Source organism: Coenobita brevimanus, chromosome 93 (genome assembly GCF_032717465.1).
Source record: "Coenobita brevimanus isolate Jiangsu-jjx chromosome 93, ASM3271746v2, whole genome shotgun sequence".
NCBI lineage: Eukaryota > Metazoa > Arthropoda > Malacostraca > Decapoda > Coenobitidae > Coenobita > Coenobita brevimanus.
In genome coordinates, this window is record NC_137046.1 from 57,611,069 (window position 1) to 57,629,091 (window position 18,023).

The 18,023-nt window shown below is 42.9% G+C and overlaps 1 protein-coding gene across 1 annotated transcript; it reads left to right on the top strand.

Annotated features, from left to right (window-relative positions):
• The first annotated feature begins 448 nt into the window (after window positions 1-448).
• On the top strand, window positions 449-17,714 carry LOC145412445 (troponin C, isoallergen Bla g 6.0101-like). Its single transcript, XM_080282330.1, has 6 exons — window positions 449-616; window positions 11,727-11,757; window positions 12,554-12,697; window positions 15,024-15,155; window positions 16,553-16,684; window positions 17,686-17,714. The coding sequence occupies exons 1-6, from the start codon at window positions 449-451 to the stop codon at window positions 17,712-17,714; spliced, it is 636 nt and encodes a 211-aa protein (XP_080138456.1).
• Window positions 17,715-18,023: the final 309 nt, after the last annotated feature.

Genomic DNA, 18,023 nt, shown 5'->3' on the forward strand with positions numbered 1-18,023 from the left:
AGATGTAGGGGGAGGGGGTTGAGGGGAAAGGGGGCTTGAGGTGAGAAGAGGGGAAAGGGGGCTTGAGGTGAGAAGGGGGGAAGGGAAGTAGAGGTGACAGGGGAGGCGGGGGTTGAGGTGAGAAGGGAGGTGGGGGTTGAGGTGAGGTGAGGAGCCCCCAGTACTCACCTGTCAACCTCCAGTACACCTGCCAAGATAGTTTGGCAGAAGGCGACTGTCCACTTCTAGATGATGCCTATACGCGGGTCACTTCTCTCTCTCTCTCTCTCTCTCTCTCTCTCTCTCTCTCTCTCTCTCTCAGGTTCAGTAAATTCAATATCAAAGCACTGTGGATACCGTAGATATTTCAAGAGACAGGCGTATTACAGGTAGGATAACTAATTAATACAGGTAGGTGTTACAAGAGTGAAGTCAGGTGTTCATGCCACATATGCAGAATTAGGCGAGCATGTGTAGTCAAGTCTGTAAACTTGATCATATTTTGAGGCAGGTGTTTAATGAGGAGTGTGGAGTCAGTTGTGTGAAGCGGAAGATGGTAAGTAGAGCCAAGTATGAGAAGTGTGAGAATTGGTGCATATACGCAGCCAGAAGTTCAAGAAGTCAGGTGTATTATAAGGTATGAGAGACAGGTGTAGCCAGGTGTGAGGGACGGGTGTGGAATAATTAAAGGCAGTCAAGTATATACACGAGGAATGAGATGGAGGAGGTGAGTTATATGTGCAGAGGTGATTCGAGGTATCAGGTGTAACAGGTGTACAAAGTGAACTAATTATGGGAAGTTAGCTATATACTGGACAAATGATTATGTGGAGAGAATAGAGAACGAGAGACTGACTATGAGAATGCATACGAGTGAGATGAAAAATGGGAGGGGAAAGGGAAGACCGCGGCTGAGATGGAGGGATAAGGTGGAGAGGTATATGCGTGTGTGTGAGATAAAAGGTACCTGATGGCGAAGGACAGAATGACCTGGAGGTGATTCGTTTGTGGTCAGTCTTTCCGGGATTAAGGCGTATGACCAGAGATAAACAGACAGATAGACAGAAAAAGATAAACACAGATAGACAGACGGACAGAGAGATGGATAGATAGATAGTTCGATAGCCAGATAGACAGGCAAGAACCTCAGTTGTAGTCAGGTATGTAATGAGGGAGATGAGTCAGGTGTGGTGGGGTGAGAAGTGTGACCAATGACAGATGTGACAGATATGGGGAGGTGGGTAGGGTATGTGAAGGTAAGTTTGGCTACGATAATAAATAAGCCGTAACGTAAACAATAATTGTTACCATAAATAAATACAAAAACAACATTAATAAGAGATAAACGGTGGCAAATAATAAAGGAAAAAACTAAAATAACAGGTAAATAAACAGTTAACAGTAACAAAACACAAAATAAAGGTAACATAATAAACAGTAATAAATCAGAAGGAAAAAACATACACAGTATTACAAGAAATTACTTTGCATTACACACCAAAGGAACTGGAAAAAAAAGCGGACAAGTTATAATGAATAGGTAATTAAAAATGGAAAATGACTAGGAAAGAGGACATGGAACAATGAATTAATGACAAATTTTGTGTGTGTGTGTGTGTGTGTGTGTGTAAAGAAGTAAACTAGATAAGAGGAAAAAAACAAAGTGACTGAATGCTAATGTCAGGGAAAAGAAATAGATAAAAAAGAGGAACAGAGGGAAGAAGACGCGAGAGGAAGATGAGAAACTGGGAGATACGAAAGTGAGCTGAGGGATGAGCAAAGTTGGGCGGGGTTTGTGGGCGGAATTGGACTAGATAAGGTGGAACTTACAGGTGTGTCTAGGAGGGGCTGGGCAAGGGTGGGAGAGTCCTAGATCAAGTTACTGAGTAGGCCTGGGCGGGTTCAGAGGGGATGGGCGGGACTGGGTGGTGTTGGTGGAGTTGGGTGGGACTGGGTGGGGTTGGAGGGGCTGGGCGAGACTGGGTGGCACTGGGCAGGGCTGGGTGAGATTGGAGATGAGCCCTTGATGTGACGTGCAGGGCATCATTTACTAGGACACCCGAGGCAGGCTGTCCTGGGCCAGACACAAGGATCATCACTCAAGGGGGACATGGTCGGGACAGGGTGACTGGAGGGTAAAGTAGGGTAAGCCAGGGTAAGGCAGGGAAGAGCAGGAAAGGGTTGGATAGGGTAGGGCAAGGTAGAGGATAGGGTTTGGTGGAATAAACCAGGATAAGGTACGATAGGGCAGGATAGGGCAGGAAAGGGCAGTGCGGGGCAGGGCAGGGCAGGGCAGGGCAGGGCAAGGCAGCTGCAGGCAGTGGGAAGGAAAATCAGAGCAGAGCAGGGCAAGGCAGCTGCAGGCAATGGGAAGGAAAATCAGAGCAGTACAAGGTAGGACATGAGAGAACAGGACTGGACAGGACAAGAGGACGGATAGGACAGGAGGACACGGCATGACACTAGACAAGACAAGGCAGGACAGTGTATGATGATTCTCTATATTCACTAGATAGTTCATTTCCTGAGGCCCAGCGCACCTAAACATCATCACGTCACCTCAATCTAAAGACGCTGGATGGAAGAGATACAAAGGGCACAGCTTGAATGCTTTAACTTCTCTAACGTTTTGGCAACACAGAACCCAAGAAGAAGAAAGGAGTACTGAATGTATTACCAGTACCTGCTATGATGGGAAAGAATCGTGGTGGAAGGAAAGCATGTTACTAAGGATGAAGGGTGAGAAGCCAGGTGTTTATATTCTAGTTACTGTAGTTTCACCTTAAAATGGTCGACAGAAAAGAAACAGGACGCTTAAACATTATTATTTTCTCCAAACAGAAAGCATTTGATACGAATGAAATGGGTAAGAATTAGAAGGAGAGAGGGAGAGATGAGAGAGACACTGAACAAGTGGACATGGAAGAATAACTACAATAAAACAAGAAGTGGATGGACAGGGGAAAATGAGAACAGGGTGGAAAGAAGGAAGAAAAAATTGAGAATAAATGTGAGAATCTTAAGTTTAGAGGAATACTGGGCCTGAAGATCTGTGTGTGTGTGTGTGTGTGTGTGTGTGTGTGTGTGTGTGTGTGTGTGTGTGTGTTACGAGAAACTGAATAACATCTGTCACCTAAATAGGCCACACAGACATTCACTCACTATTTGAGCGCCTGGAATCCCGATTTTCTGAATACCTTGATCAGAAGAGCTTCACTTTTCCCTTCATCTATGGTCTTCATTATCATCTACGCCAGTATATTCTTGTCCAAATGTCTTTCATCTTCACTCGGAATTCCCTGTCAACTTTCCTCCTCTTCCTCCTCAGCTGCATTTTTCCGCATGCCCCAATTTTCACAAGAGTTTGTTTTCCCTTTATCTCCAGTGTCCATTGTTAACAGTATTTATTAAGTAGAAACAGATAGATAGATAAATATAGATAGGTAGGTGGACGAAGAGGTATAGATAAAAAGGCAGATAAAGACATCTTTCTCAGCCTCCGTTATACAACACGTACTCTTCAGCCTGACAGGAGCTGCATTCTCGTGGTCAGGGGTATGGTATATTTCAGAGTGGTATATGTGATATATTCAGATCGGTATGTTTGTAAGCGACTATACCAAAGAAACGCGACCTCGGCTGTAATCCATATGTGTGTGTAATCGACTGGCTGGCGTGACTGTAATGGACTGTAAGAGGGAATATGTGTGTGTGTGTGTGTGTGTGTGTGTGTGTGTGTGTGTGTGTGTGTGTGTGTGTGTGTGTGTGTCCCCCCCCCCTCCAACTGGCTGCTACTGTCTTCACTTCCTCAGCCTCCAGCAATCCTCTTCAATCCTCTCCTTCCTCATTTACAAGTCTCTTACCTGTCCTACCTACTCATCTTCCTTCACAAGTCTACTCCTCACAGTCTACCTCTCTCACCTTCTCTCCTCTCTTCTCTTTCCCAGTCCTCACGACATCCTCTCTGTTCATCTCTCCAAATCTCCATTCCTTAAACACATTTTCCTTCCAGAATCCAATCATCAATGCTCATCTTTTCACTCATCTCCCTTTCCATATTTACTTCTTAGGCTCCACCTCTCTCTTCTTCTCTCCTCACTTCCCAACCCGTCATGGCAGTTTCTCTTTACATCTCCTTTCATCTCCCCACATCCTCATACCTCATGCTAACCCTCCCTTTACACACACACACACACACACACACACACACACTCTCTCTCTCTCTCTCTCTCTCTCTCCCTCCCTCTCTCTCTCTCTCTCAAGCACTCATATGAATGACGCTATACGCATTTCCGAGTGCCAAGGAGGGGAGGAGAAGGAGAAGGGGGGCGATCAGGCGACTCATATTGCCCAGGTGTGTCCACGACCAGGTGACGCCGTTTGATCAAGTTAATTAGGCGAGACAGGTGAGTCAAGACAGGTATCACGAGCTGGTAGTGCAAAGGTGAGATCCCTTCCGTTCGTAAGTACTCTCGGGTCACGCATGAGGGAACGAATTTACTGTCATGGCTATAGTGCGTTTACTCTAACCTGACACAGAGAGCTCCCTCAGGTGAAAATAAAGTGATTATAATAAGGTAGGGCAGGTGTACTACAGGTGCCATGGAAGGTATAGCAAGGGTGATGTTCGATTCGTATGGTTTCGTTCGTGTTAACTGTAAAGGAAAGATGTGGGCAAAGGCTTGGACGCCATGATCATCTCCGTAACTTAAGCCTTTGAGCCTGTGCCGTGTCCTTCACCCACCATGCTGAAATATAAGGCCAATGCATCTTCCAGGTTACTACAGCTACCTCCCTAAGTGTTACCCAAGCACTTAAGTATAACATGGCGAATTTGACAATCTCAAAACACATCAATCAAGCGACGCAGGTAATTAAGAGGGGTATCATGGGCAGGTACTGGGGTACTGGATGGGTAATGTCTTTTAATTCGTGAGCTTTTCTTTCCTGTCACAGATGAGGCGACGAATCTGTTTCTATGTGACTAAACCAGCCATGTGGCAAGCGGATGCAACTGAGCACTGGACTGGGGTGACCATCAGGTGAGAATAGTCAGCCAAGAGATGGTTTACCGGGCAAAGGGTCAACGATTAATAATCAACCCTTGCTCAGTTGTGTGCCATCTCAAGCATTCGCTCAAGTTTACACCAATCGATATTATATTCTGAGACATTCTAGCAATCAATGGGAGAAGTACAATGGTGAGATCGTGTTCATTATGTCTTAATTTCCCTGACGAATGAGGTAACAAATTTGACAGCGTATAACGAAACTATGCCTTTTTAACACTGTTTTGGCATAAAACTGCCGTATCTCTATTATGATTCTTGTCTTGTATCTATAGATTGACACTATAATATGCTGCTAGTCATAAAGAAGTGCTAGGGAAAGGATGTTGAGTCGTTGCATTTTCTTTTTTTGAAACTGTACTATGTGAAAGAACATGCAAAAAAACGAAAAAAATTTGGCCAGGTTTGGGGGAAAGAAGTATAAGCAAGTAGCACATGGGATTAATTAATTAAAGGTGTCCCACACATGTACGGTCCTTAAGTTCATGGGTCTCCCTCCTTCGCTGACGTCACGGATGATGCCCCGAAGGTGACGTCACTATTTTTGCATAAAAGAGGAGCGCAAGGGCGAGCGGGGTTCAGACAGGGAGGTGAAGTGTTCGTGAGAGGCTGGCAGACTCACTGACATCATGGTAAGAGTTGTGTAATGGAGGTGGATTTATGAATGATGTAGATCGCGTGTGCTGACGTTGGCAGAATTGTTAGGATGTGTAATTTTGTAAGGCGAAGAAGTGATGATGCTGATTGTGTGACTGTGCGTGGGCTTAGATGGACTGCTGTGTTCTGTATATCGTGTGTATTGATGTTGTTAGGATTGTCAGGAAACTGCTGGGATGTGTGCGGATATGAGGGTGGGAGGAGGGGAGTGGTGAAGGTGTGCGCGCGTTTGTGTGCGGGTTGTGGTGGACTGATGTATGCCGTGAATCGTGTGTGTTGATGCTGGAAGGATTGTTAGGAAGTTGAAAGGATTCGTACTAGTATAAAATGAGGGAGTTGGAATGGTGATTGTGTGCCTGGGGTTGTGTGGATTGTGTATATGCGGTGTGGAGAGGTTGTGGCTGCGTGTATGATAGCAAAAACTCCAATATTCATATGCTGCTGTGGAAATACTGATGGTAACTGCTCCCCTATTCACCGGTACAAAGAAGAGTGAGAGGAACAGAAAAAACTACAAGGGATTCAGGTAGTGGGATGGGTTTTTAAGACATCTTGAAGGCTACCCATCTTGTGTGTGTGTGTGTGTGTGTGTGTGTGTGTGTGTGTGTGTGTGTGTGTGTGTGTGTGTGTGTGTGATGCAACTGCTGTATGAGAAGGCACTGTGATGGCCGGCAGTGGTGCTATCCTTTACCATTATCGTACAATTACTTCAAACCACTTCCTGTCACCATTAAAAAAGTCTCTATAAGATTAAAGAAGAGTTCTCATTATCACGTTGTAAGAAAAGCCTCCATTAATCTTTTACGACGAATATGTACAGAATATTCTTGCGTCCGTCAAGCATTTTTATTCTGTTAAGCTGAAGCCTCTAATAACGAAGGAGCGAATTATTAACAAGGAAGAAACAGCAACGAATGTGTGATGATATAGCTCGTTTATTCTAACCTCACAAAATCCCTAACCCCTTTCAGCTCAGTTGATGGCTCCGTGAAGTCAGAATGGATGGCTGATTTGACTTGACACCGTAACTAAGAATTATTGCATATCATGCAACCACGACTTTGTATTCGAGCTGTGTGAGTGGCCCAGTTCCGTCAGATGAAAATAAATTGAATATAATGGTGAAATATTAATGATAAGTAGAATGACAGTGACGGCCGAACAGTGGAATGAATCTGTATGTGAAAGAACAGAGGATTTCCAAGTGTGAAGGGCTACGAGGTGTGATGCATTTTACAGCAGCTGGCCACTTTGATGATGGTTTTCCTATTTTTGTTTTACGTTTTTCCTGTTTTTTTTTATGCAGCCCACTCTGGTAATGACAGAGGAAATGATGATGAAACAGCTACGTGGAAGATGATGAGGATGAGGATGACTACGTGGATGATGATGATGGTGATGATGATGATGATGATGATGATACATCTAGCTGTACAGGGATGAGGATAATGATGATGATGATGATGATGATGATGATGTGACAGCTACGTGTACAGGGATGCTGCTGCTGCTGCTGCTGCTGCTGCTGCTGCTGCTGCTGCTGATGATGATGATGATGATGATGATGATGGAGTTACGTGTACGGCAATGATGATGATGATGATGATGATGATGATGATAATGATGAAAGAAATCCAGTCAAGTACACCTCACACATAAGCCTGCACCGTAAGACACCCAGCCAAACAAGTCCTAAACCCTTTGAAGCAGCCTCTTTGATACCACCACCTTCCTCTCACCTGACGATTTCCTTAAGGTGCGGGGAAAGTATTAGGTCTGAAGGGGTAGGATGATCAAAGTCTTCATTAACCCCTTCGCTACCCATACTAGGCCTAAAAATTGCCATCCTATCTTGAGTGCTAAGCTTGAACTAGTGGTTAACCCTGGAATATGGTGCTCGTCACGAAGAAGTGCAAAGAGGAAGCCGCGCAACCACGACATTGTCTTACTGAGCAACGGGAAATAGGGTGTGTGTGTGTGTGTGTGTGTGTGTGTGTGTGTGTGTGTGTGTGTGTGTGTGTGTGTGTGTGTGTGTATGTGGTGTGTGTGTGTGTGTGTAAGAGACACTGAGGGATGTGTTTTCTCGATGACATTTGATACCTCGAATGCTATGCTGTGGCTAGTCTCTCTCTCTCTCTCTCTCTCTCTCTCTCTCTCTCTCTCTCTCTCTCTCTCTCTCATCTTTATTCACCCTTGTGTCTACTATTTTCTCTTACCAGCTCTTTTCCCCAATCACTGCATTCTTCTCTCTTTCCTCTCTTCCCCCCTTCTTCTTTCCTCTTGTCTCTTTTCTACTCCTCCCTCTTCAATTACTGTCTCGCTCTCCTCTCTCCCCACTCTCTTTCTCATCTCTCCATCTACTCTCTTCGAGCCATTTCATCTGTCATCACTATCTCCATCATCACTATCATCATCTCCACTGCCCTCACTATCTGTCAATGCTCCTGAAAGTTATACAAGGAAAGAGAGAGAGAGAGAGAGAGAGAGAGAGAGAGAGAGAGAGAGAGAGAGAGAGAGAATCATGCTTGACTTTAAAGGGCAACAGCATGAATGAAAAACTGCCACCTCTTTATTTTTCCATCTTGAATACTGAGTTATAGCAAGGAATTAACACTAGAATGTGATGCTAGTCACGAAGAGGTGCCGTGATGAGGATGCGGAACAGTAGTATTTGTCTTATTCTGACACTGAGCTCCGGGAAATAAGTTGCAATAGGACGAAAATCTCTGCCAATTTAAAGTGAGTAAACTATAGGCAGGTGAAAAGGAAAATAGTGACAATTTTGTGATTCTCTCTCTCTCTCTCTCTCTCACAACCGGCCGCCATGAAGCCTGTAGCAGCCGTGTCAGTGTCTTGAGTAATAGTACACACACACACACACACACACACACACACACACACACACACACACACACACACACACACACACATACACATAATACGGTCACAGGGCGAGACGAGGCAATTCAGTACTGTCACCTCCGCCTCTATTAATAACCTCACTAGGCAGTCTCATGTCAACCTCATTTCAACCTCACATTAACCCTCTCTCACTGCAACCTCATCTCATCTTGTCAACCTCATTTCAGCCTCACATGAAGCCTCTCTCACTGCAACCTCATCTCATCTTGTCAACCTCATTTCAACCTAACAGCATCCTTATCTCATTTTATCAGTCTTATTTTAACCCTTCCTCATTGCAAATTCACCTCATTTTGTTACCCCTCATTTTAACCTCAACCCTTCCTCACTGCAACCTCAGTTCTTTAAATCAACCTCATTTTAACTCCACCTTAACCCCTTCTCACAACAGATTCATTTTATAACCCTTTCTCATTTCAGTCTAATCTCACGTCAACCTCAGTTCAGCCACATCTTAACCCTTCCTCACTTCATCCCAATCTCGGTCCTTCCTCACTTCACTTTCATCTCAGTCCTTCCTCACTTCACTTCCATCTCAGCCCTTCCTCACTTCACTTCCATCTCAGCCTTTCCTCACTTCAGCTGTATCCCTCTTCACTTCAACCAATCCTGATTCATCCTGACATGACCTCAATTCGCCGTTGACCTTGTGTGACCCGATAAGAGAAAGATAAAAGATAACAATTCTCGGTTTCATTTCACCTGAAGGAACTGGACAACTCTCAGATAACAAATACTAAAAACATATGAAGTCCCATGTCGTGGTTGTGCGAAATTTGATGGGTTTTAATTTGAGGTTGGAATGAGTCTCCATGGTTTCTAGTCAAATCAACCATCCAATCTGGCTCCACCTGTCCATCAACTGAGCTACTGATTTACCTACGTGGTAGTCTATGCACATGCAAGTGGAGTGAGGGTGTGGGTGAGGGAGAATAGGTGAGGGAGTGGGTGAGGGAGAATAGGTGAGGGAGTGGGCGAGGGTGAGAGGGGGTTAGGGTATGGGATGAGGGCGAAGGTGAAGGTGTGAGATTGGGGTCAGGGTCAGGGTGAGGGTATGGGTGTAGGGTGTGGGATGAAAGTATGGGTGAAGGTGAGGGTAGAGGGTGAGGGTGTGGAGGTAAGGAGGGTGAGGGGGAAGGCAGGTCAACGAATACCTTGCTTGGCCATGTGGCAGATTAAATGCAGTATATGCAGGTTGAGAGAGGGCAGGGGTGAGGGTGGGAGTAGGGTGAGGGGGAGAGAAAAGGGGGGTGGGGTGGACTGAGGGAGGGGAAGAAGTGGTGGAGGTAGGGGTGGTAGGAGGGGAGAAGAGGAGGGGTGAGGTAGAGGGTGACAGAGAGTGGAGAGTGAGAGTGAGGGGGAGCGAAAAGATGGTGAGGTGGGGGGTGGGAGGAGGGGTGGGGGGGGGTTGACGAATACCTACAGGGGGAGGGGGGAATTCGTCGTTGCGTCATTCTCAGCAAGGTATGTGAGCTGCCGAGACGAAGGCTAAAAAAAAAAAGGGGGAAAAGGAAAAAGTACAAAAAAAAAATGAAATAAGCCATACTGTGTGCTCTAAAAATTATCTACTGTCACGATTTTAACGACGATTATCTTTTTAGACGGCCCTGAGATACGTCACGAGAAAAAAAAAAGAGAAAAATGAGAGAAATGATACAATATAATCTTTAACATTAGCCTACGTAGTGCCAAGATTCGGTGATTACATTGATTACCATCTCTGAGAATACAGTCATGAAGAATAAATAAAAAAGATGCTATGTTACCAGTACAAAAAAAAAAGACCGCGAAAAAATAGTAGCCTGATCCTGGGGTGCGACAGATATAAAAATGAGACTGATGGAGTTACGTATCGCAGACTACATAATATCATGAATCGTGTAGTTGTTTCCAATTCTGAGACCTGATCGATATCAAGGGTAGTATTTGTATTTACATTACTGAGCGGGTAATATATCAGAATGTTTCGTCAGTGTTTAATCCGGCGAAGGGCGTTATACTTTTCATTTAATCTCAATTTTTTTTTTTTTCTAGGGATGTACTGTCATGATTATACAGGTAATTATGATTCCTTTAATGACTACGAAATTATAGCCGTTAATGGGACTGGATTCTTCTACTATTATTTATCTTATTTATCTATTTATTCACCTATTTATTTTCGAAAAGCAAGAAGAAAAAAAAACATGAGAGCTGGTGGTTGAAGTGGTTGTGGTGTACAGGAAGAAAATAGTGTCCCAGATCAATTTAAGAAAATGTACAAAAGGAGAGTGAAATGGAAAAATATAAAGAAAAATGAGCAAGGAGAGATGGAAGGGTAAGGGAGAGTGACAGACTTAAATATTCCTTCACTATATGGGAATGACATGACTGGAGGAGGAGGAGGATGAGGATGAGGAGGAAAGCGAGACCTGGAATGACTGGAGGAGGAGAGGGGGACCGAGAGCAAAACAGAGTCAAAGAACGAAGGAGTATGGAAGGGATAATGGCTTGTAGTGGGAGGAGGGGTTTTGAGACGGAATATATAAGAAAGAATACAAACAACAAATATATGAAAATGGATAACATGGAAAAAGTTTAAAAAATATACACATTAGGTGGAAAATCAGACAGAGGATAAAACAAAACGAAGGCAAAACACAAACAAAAAAACAAACAAAATTACAAATATTTACACACACACACACACACACACACACACACACACACACACACACACACAGACTCCTCTAACAGTAGCAGAAACGAAATACAATTAAAGTCAATCTACTGAACAAAATAACAGACTGATTTAACTGCAGACTGTCTCCATCCCACTCGGTATGAAGTGGAATATATCTCACCTAAATTACCCATGAAATCGTCTGTGGGTGGAAGAGTAGAAATTAAACAAAAATGTGCCAGGGTCAAAATAGCAGAGATGTTCAGTAACGTTAAAAGAAGAGTTAAAGAAGAGCTATTAATTCATTTTCTTTTTATGGAGTTAATTTTACTGACATGTAGGGTGATTATGATAAAAAAAAAATGTCATGAGAGGGCGTTAAATATTCATGGGTATCTTTAACTGATTTATTATTAATTATTTTTTTTTTTCCACAGGCGGACTCTATGAATGAGGAGACGAAATTGAGTAAGTATAAGCCTACCCTCCTGTATTTAAGAACTACTACTACAACTAAAACAATAACTATTACTCCTACAACAACAACAACAACATCGACTACTACTAAAGCTATTATTTCTATCCCCCTCCTACCACTCCAAGCCTCCCTCCCTCCCTCCCTCACATACTCCCCAACCCCCATCCCCTCTCCATCTCGTCCCCGGTCTCCCCCTCCTTCCCTGTCACAAGTGTTTTTATTAGTGCCTCTGTAACGTCTCTCTCCGGCGGCCATATGTCTTCCTGACCGCCTATCTGTCATGTCCGTCTTTATTCCTCATTCCTTTTTATCTTCATTCTTTATTCTGTTATCCTTTATTATCTTTATTATTTCCTTTATCTCACTAATCCTCCTTTGCTTTATTTTAACCCACAGTTCATGCTTTCTATCTTTACACACACACACACACACACACACACACACACACACACACACACACACACACACACACACACACACACACAATCATCACATACTGCCTTTTCTCACACCCTTTATTAAACCTTCTTCATATGGATTAAAATAAAAACAAAGCTACTTTCACAGATATTGCCACATATAAGATTTTGGCTAATGGCAGACGATTTTGCATTACGAAATTTTAGAAGTTAAGAGATATTTTCATTTTCTCACTTCTTCCTACGTAATATTTGTGATACTGTTTATTTCATATTTTCAAAAACTTGTAAGTCATCGAAGGTTTTATGCTGGAATATTTCTCTCTCTCTCTCTCTCTCTCTCAATCCCCCCCCCCCTCCTCCACAGTGCTCCGTAAGGCCTTCGCGATGTTTGACGAGAACAAAACGGGCTTCATCCAGACCGACAAGCTGCTGGGAATACTTGGGGACCTTGGCCAGAACGTCGATCCTGATGAACTCCGCAGCGCCATTAAGGAGATCGACGTCGACGGTAGGTGGGAAGAAGGTGGGGAGAAAGGGGGAGTGGGGTGAGGAAAGGGGCGGTAGCAGGAGGGGAGAGATTAGGAATGGGGAGGGGGACAGGTGGGAAAGAGGATTAAAAGATGAATAACGGAGAAGGGAGAGGATGGGAAAAAGGGGAAGAAAGGGGAAGAGGAGGGGAAAAGGAGAGGGGAAGAAGGGGGACTGTGAGGGGTGAGGAAAAAATGAGAGAGGGAAGGAAAGAGAGAAAAAAGGTGAGAAACATGAGGGAAGAGTTTTGGAAAAGGAGAGGGAGGAGGATGGGAAAAAGGGGAAGAAAGTGGGACAGCCGAGGAAGGGGACAAGGGAGGAAAGGGGAGAGAGGTCTGAGAAAGAAGAAAAAGCTTAACTATAGAGGACAAGGAGCCATTCTTGAGTTAAAGGGATTAAAACGGTCCACCATGGAGGTTGGAACGTGGGGGCTGGTTCGAGCTGAAACAGAAGCCTCATTAAAGTGCCTTTCTAATTGTTTTACGTACTTAGTCTATACCAAGAAACTTATGGTGTCAGAATCCAATATATTAAACTTTTAACTCAAATAATAGTCACTATATCACTCACGCAATAAAGTAACTATATCACTCAAACCAAAAAAAGGCACTATACCATTTCGACATACACGAAAATCGGAGAAAACTATCCAACGTCTTTAAACTTAAAAGCAATATCTTGAAGAACGTTTTGAGGAAAAGAATCCGCAGGCAAAAATGTCTTATTGAAATTAAACTTCTTGTGCCTCTTATGCAAAAACAACACACTTAATGCAGCTAATTGTGATCTTAACAAATTAGGCTTCACACAGAAAAGAAACGAGGAAAGAGTGGAGAGAAAAATCTTGTAATGAAATTGTTTTTAAAATCACTGTGTTTATACCAAAGTCATATTTCGAAAGCTCTGCCTACCGGATTTTTTATGTGCTCCCATTTGCCTTCTACTCCTATGGAATTGACCTGATTATCTAGGGGAGGGGGGGAAGCAGCGAGAGCACGATGAAAGGAAGAGAAAGATTATTAAGCCAAGTTAGGGTTAGGAGGAGTAAGAAATGAAGCAAGAAAGGAAGAGAGAAAAGAAGGAAAGAAGGAAAAACAGACAGTAAGGGGAAAGACAGGAGAAAACAAGAAGAGCAGGAGGAGGAGGAGGAGGAGGAAAAGAGAGTACTGTAAAAAGAAAGAGAAAAGGTATGCATTAACCCCTTCTGTCAGGCGACGTACCTTCTAGTTTATTCTTCCTATCTCTAAACAATTTTATTTACATTAGGCTAAAAATTCAAACTGGAGGGGTTAGACGTAGCTCCCACTGATCCCTTTTAAATCTAAATATCCCCCTAAGCTGAAGAAAATCGTCTGGTGGTAGCAAGAATAAGAAGTAAAAATCGTCCAGTGATACCAAAATGAATAAAAACAAAAGATACGTCCTGAGAGTGAATGGGTTACATCAGATTGGGGTCAGTGAGAATGATGATGGGAAGGGTGACATGTGATTTGGCAGGCACAAAGTGAGTGAGAGAGAGTGAGTGTTGAGTGAATGAGGGATGGTATGACAGATGAGGCAGAGGAATGAAATGGAGAGATTGGGGAGAGAAGGGTACGGAGGAAGAAGTGAAGGGGTGCGACGTAAGGAAAGCGAAGGAAGATGTTTAAAAGGTGAGGAAAGTGAGGGAGGTATGGAATGAAGAGGCCCGAAAGTGAAGATAAGATGAAGTACAGGAGGAAGGAGAGGAGAGACACAGAGAAGGAAAGTGTGAGAGAGAAAGTGTGAAGAGGGAGGCATGCAAAGGGAGACTTAAGAGGAAGGGAGAGGACTGAGACGGAGATATTAGGGACAGAACAGGTTAAAAGGGAGGGGAATGATGGAGGGAGAAAGGAAAAGGGAGGAAAAAGAAGAAGGGAAAGGATGACATGGGAAGAAAGATTAGAGTAACTTTATAGGGAGGGAGAGGAGAGACTAAGGTATAAGGAAGATGGCTGGTGAGGCAGAGTTTCAAGAGTTGACAGAAGAGATAATTTTCTCAGATTAACCGGTCCATTGATACTCATACTATGATGATGACAAACGTAATGGTGATGATGACGACGATGGTGATGGTGGTGGTGATGATGGTGACAGTGGCATGATGATGATGATGATGATGATGATGATGATGAGAGTAATGGTGATGCTGATGACGGTAATGATGATGATGATGATGATGATAATGAAAATGATAACGATGATGATGATGATTAAATGGCCTCTCGATTAAACCTACCCCTAATTAACCTGCCTTAATTAACCCTCTCACCTGTGCCCCATCTCAGGTAAGGCCGAGTCAGAGGGCAAGATCAACTTCGATCAGTTCGTGAGCGTGGTGAGTTGCTTCATGCAGGACGAGGACGACGAGGCCATGGCGGAGGAACTGAGGGAGGCGTTTAGGATGTACGACAAGGAGGGTGAGTGGGGGAAGGCGGGAAATTGTAAATTACGGGACGGAAGTTTGCCTAAAAATATATCACCTTTTCTACTCTTTCTCACTTTAAAGGGGAGAAAAGTTTGTCTAAAATTTTCACTTTTCAACTTCTAACTTCAAAAGTTTGCCTAAAACTTCATCTTCTACTTTATTACTTCAAAAAGGGTCAAAAGTTTGTCTAAAATTTTCATCCTTTTTACTTCTATCTTCAAAAGAGAGAAACATTTGCTTAAAAATTTTACCTTTTCTAAAAAGGTGCCAAAAGTTTTCCCAATATTTTTCACCTTTTTAAAAAGGTGCCAAAAGTTTTCCCAATATTTTTCACCTTTACTACTTCTCACCTCATTATGCTGGCAATTATTTCTGTGCAGTGAATTGCGGGAATCGGCACAGTATGGGACAAAAGTTCACCTATTTTTGCCTCATTTTTACCTTTTCCATTTCTCACTTCAAAAGGGATAGTACTTCTAATATTTCACCTCTTCTATTCGCCTCAGAATAAGATCAAATGTCGTCAAATATTTCACCTTTCCTCTATCTTACGAGTACTTCAAAAGAAGGACAAAAGTTCGCCCAATGTTTCAATTTTCCTACTTCCCTCTTCCTTCTGCCAGCTAATACTTGAAGGCTAAGAGGCTTGGTAGGTTCCTCTCCCCAATAATTAATCTTTTTGAGGGAAGGAACTAGGGACGAGAGAGACGGAAATCCCATATCTATCAACTAGTCGTATATTATCAAGAAGGTAAAATTTTCCTGACTATGCAGCAAGGGAATTAGTTATTTTTATATCTTCCTAAATTGAGCTGCATCTCTGAAAAGTCGAACCATCCATAACACCACCCTCATGTTCTGCCATATTTCCTTCTCCTCTTTCAATTCCTCCTTTTATTTTCGCAATTATCAGTCCTCCTCCTCATCGTTCATTTCTTCTTTTTCTTTCACAAATCTCCTTCTTCCACATCCTCGTTAATTTCTTCTTTTTCTTTCACATATCTTGCTACTCCTCCTCGTTTAGTTCTTCCTTTTCTTTCACGATTCTCCTTCTTCCTGCTCCTCGTTCAATCCTTCGTTTACTCTCGTTATTCATCTCCTTCCCTCTCCTCCACATTCATTATTTTTCTTCGCAATTCTTCCTCTTCTTCCCCAGTCAATTCTTCCTTTCTTTCCACCATTCTCCTCCTTGCTCCTCCTCGTTCAATTCTTCATTTCCTCTCACAATTCCTCTTCTTCCTTCTCCTCCATAGTCAATTCTTCCCTTTTTTTTTCTTTGCAATTCTTCCTCAGTCAATTCTTTCTTTCTTTCTTTCCACCAATCTCCCCCTTCCTTCTCCTCGTTCAATTCTTCCCCTCACAATTCTCCACCTTCTTCCTCTCCTTCAGGCAACGGGTACATAACAACACAGACCCTGAAGGAGATCCTGAAGGAGCTGGATAACAAGCTGACCGACGAGGACCTGGACGGCATCATAGAGGAGATCGACGAGGACGGATCAGGCACGGTCGACTTCGATGGTAGGTCACGATTCGACGTACAATCAAGGGCAAAAGTCTGGTCTCTCCTCTCTTGTTTTTGGATCGTACTATGAGTGGTTTTCCTTCGTTACACCTCTTCCTTGGCGATTTATTCTGCAGGCTACACTTCAACATCTTATTTAATGTCACCCATATCGATACTGTAGCAATGTAAACAGCACACAGGAGGCTGTTAAGGTGTAATGTGGAAAATAAATAGCTTGAAAGCAGGTGCAACAGAGGCCTCCTATCCCACAAAAAATACTGTCCTCTCTCTCTCTCTCTCATCGCTGGAGTAACAGATGCATAAATGAGACGGGATGGATACTAAGGTTACTTATTTTCCCTTCTAAATCAATCAGTCTTACCTTTCCTCCCTTCTCTACAGTATATATGACGATTTTTTTTTTTTTTTCGATATTTTCCCCTTTCTTTCTCCGTCGCCCATCATAGACCCACGTATCACCCTGTATACTTCATTAATAAGGCTTCTCTAACGAATGAACGGTGGGTGAGTGAGGGTGAGTCAAATTCCTGGGTTCTCTCATGGTAGGATTTCAATTATTTCATTATGTTTCTGCATCCTACTCACACTTCATTCAAAATAACGGGAATGGAGTTTGGATGATGATGATGATGATGATGATGATGAAAAAATTTATATTTCCACCTATCTAGCTATAGATCTATTTGTATGTATGTATGTAGCCTATGTATGTACGTACGTATGTATGTATTCGTATGTAGCCTATGTATATATGTATGTATGTAGCCTATGTATGCTATGTGTCCATCTATCTATCTATCTATCAATCTATCCATATACAAATGCATAAAATAACATACTCATTATAATTCACTAACCTTCCTCAATCTTTATTAAACAACATGAACATAACGGGACAAAAATGAACAAACTCTGAGAACATTTTTGAACAGGTTACAATTTTGCACCTTTTTTTTTTTTATTTCGGGACCTTAACCTTCCTTTACTCTTGCAGAATTTATGGAGATGATGACGGGAGAATAAAGATGAAGACTGGGGGAAGAAAATGGTGATGATGGCGGTGAAGATGAAGAAGATGGCATTTGTTATTTATATATCTGCATGAGAGAGGCTGATTAGCTGGTTTATCTTTCCTGTAGTGTGTGTGTGTGTGTGTGTGTGTGTGTGTGTGTGTGTGTGTGTGTGTGTGTGTGTGTGTGTGTTGTAGGTTGTGACTGTGTACGGTAAGTCTCAAAATAAAATCTATCTATTTGTTGTATATCCATTTCAGTGTCAATTTAGAAAGAGAAATGGGAATTGTGTCTTGTAAATCAAATGCACAGGGTGGTCCGG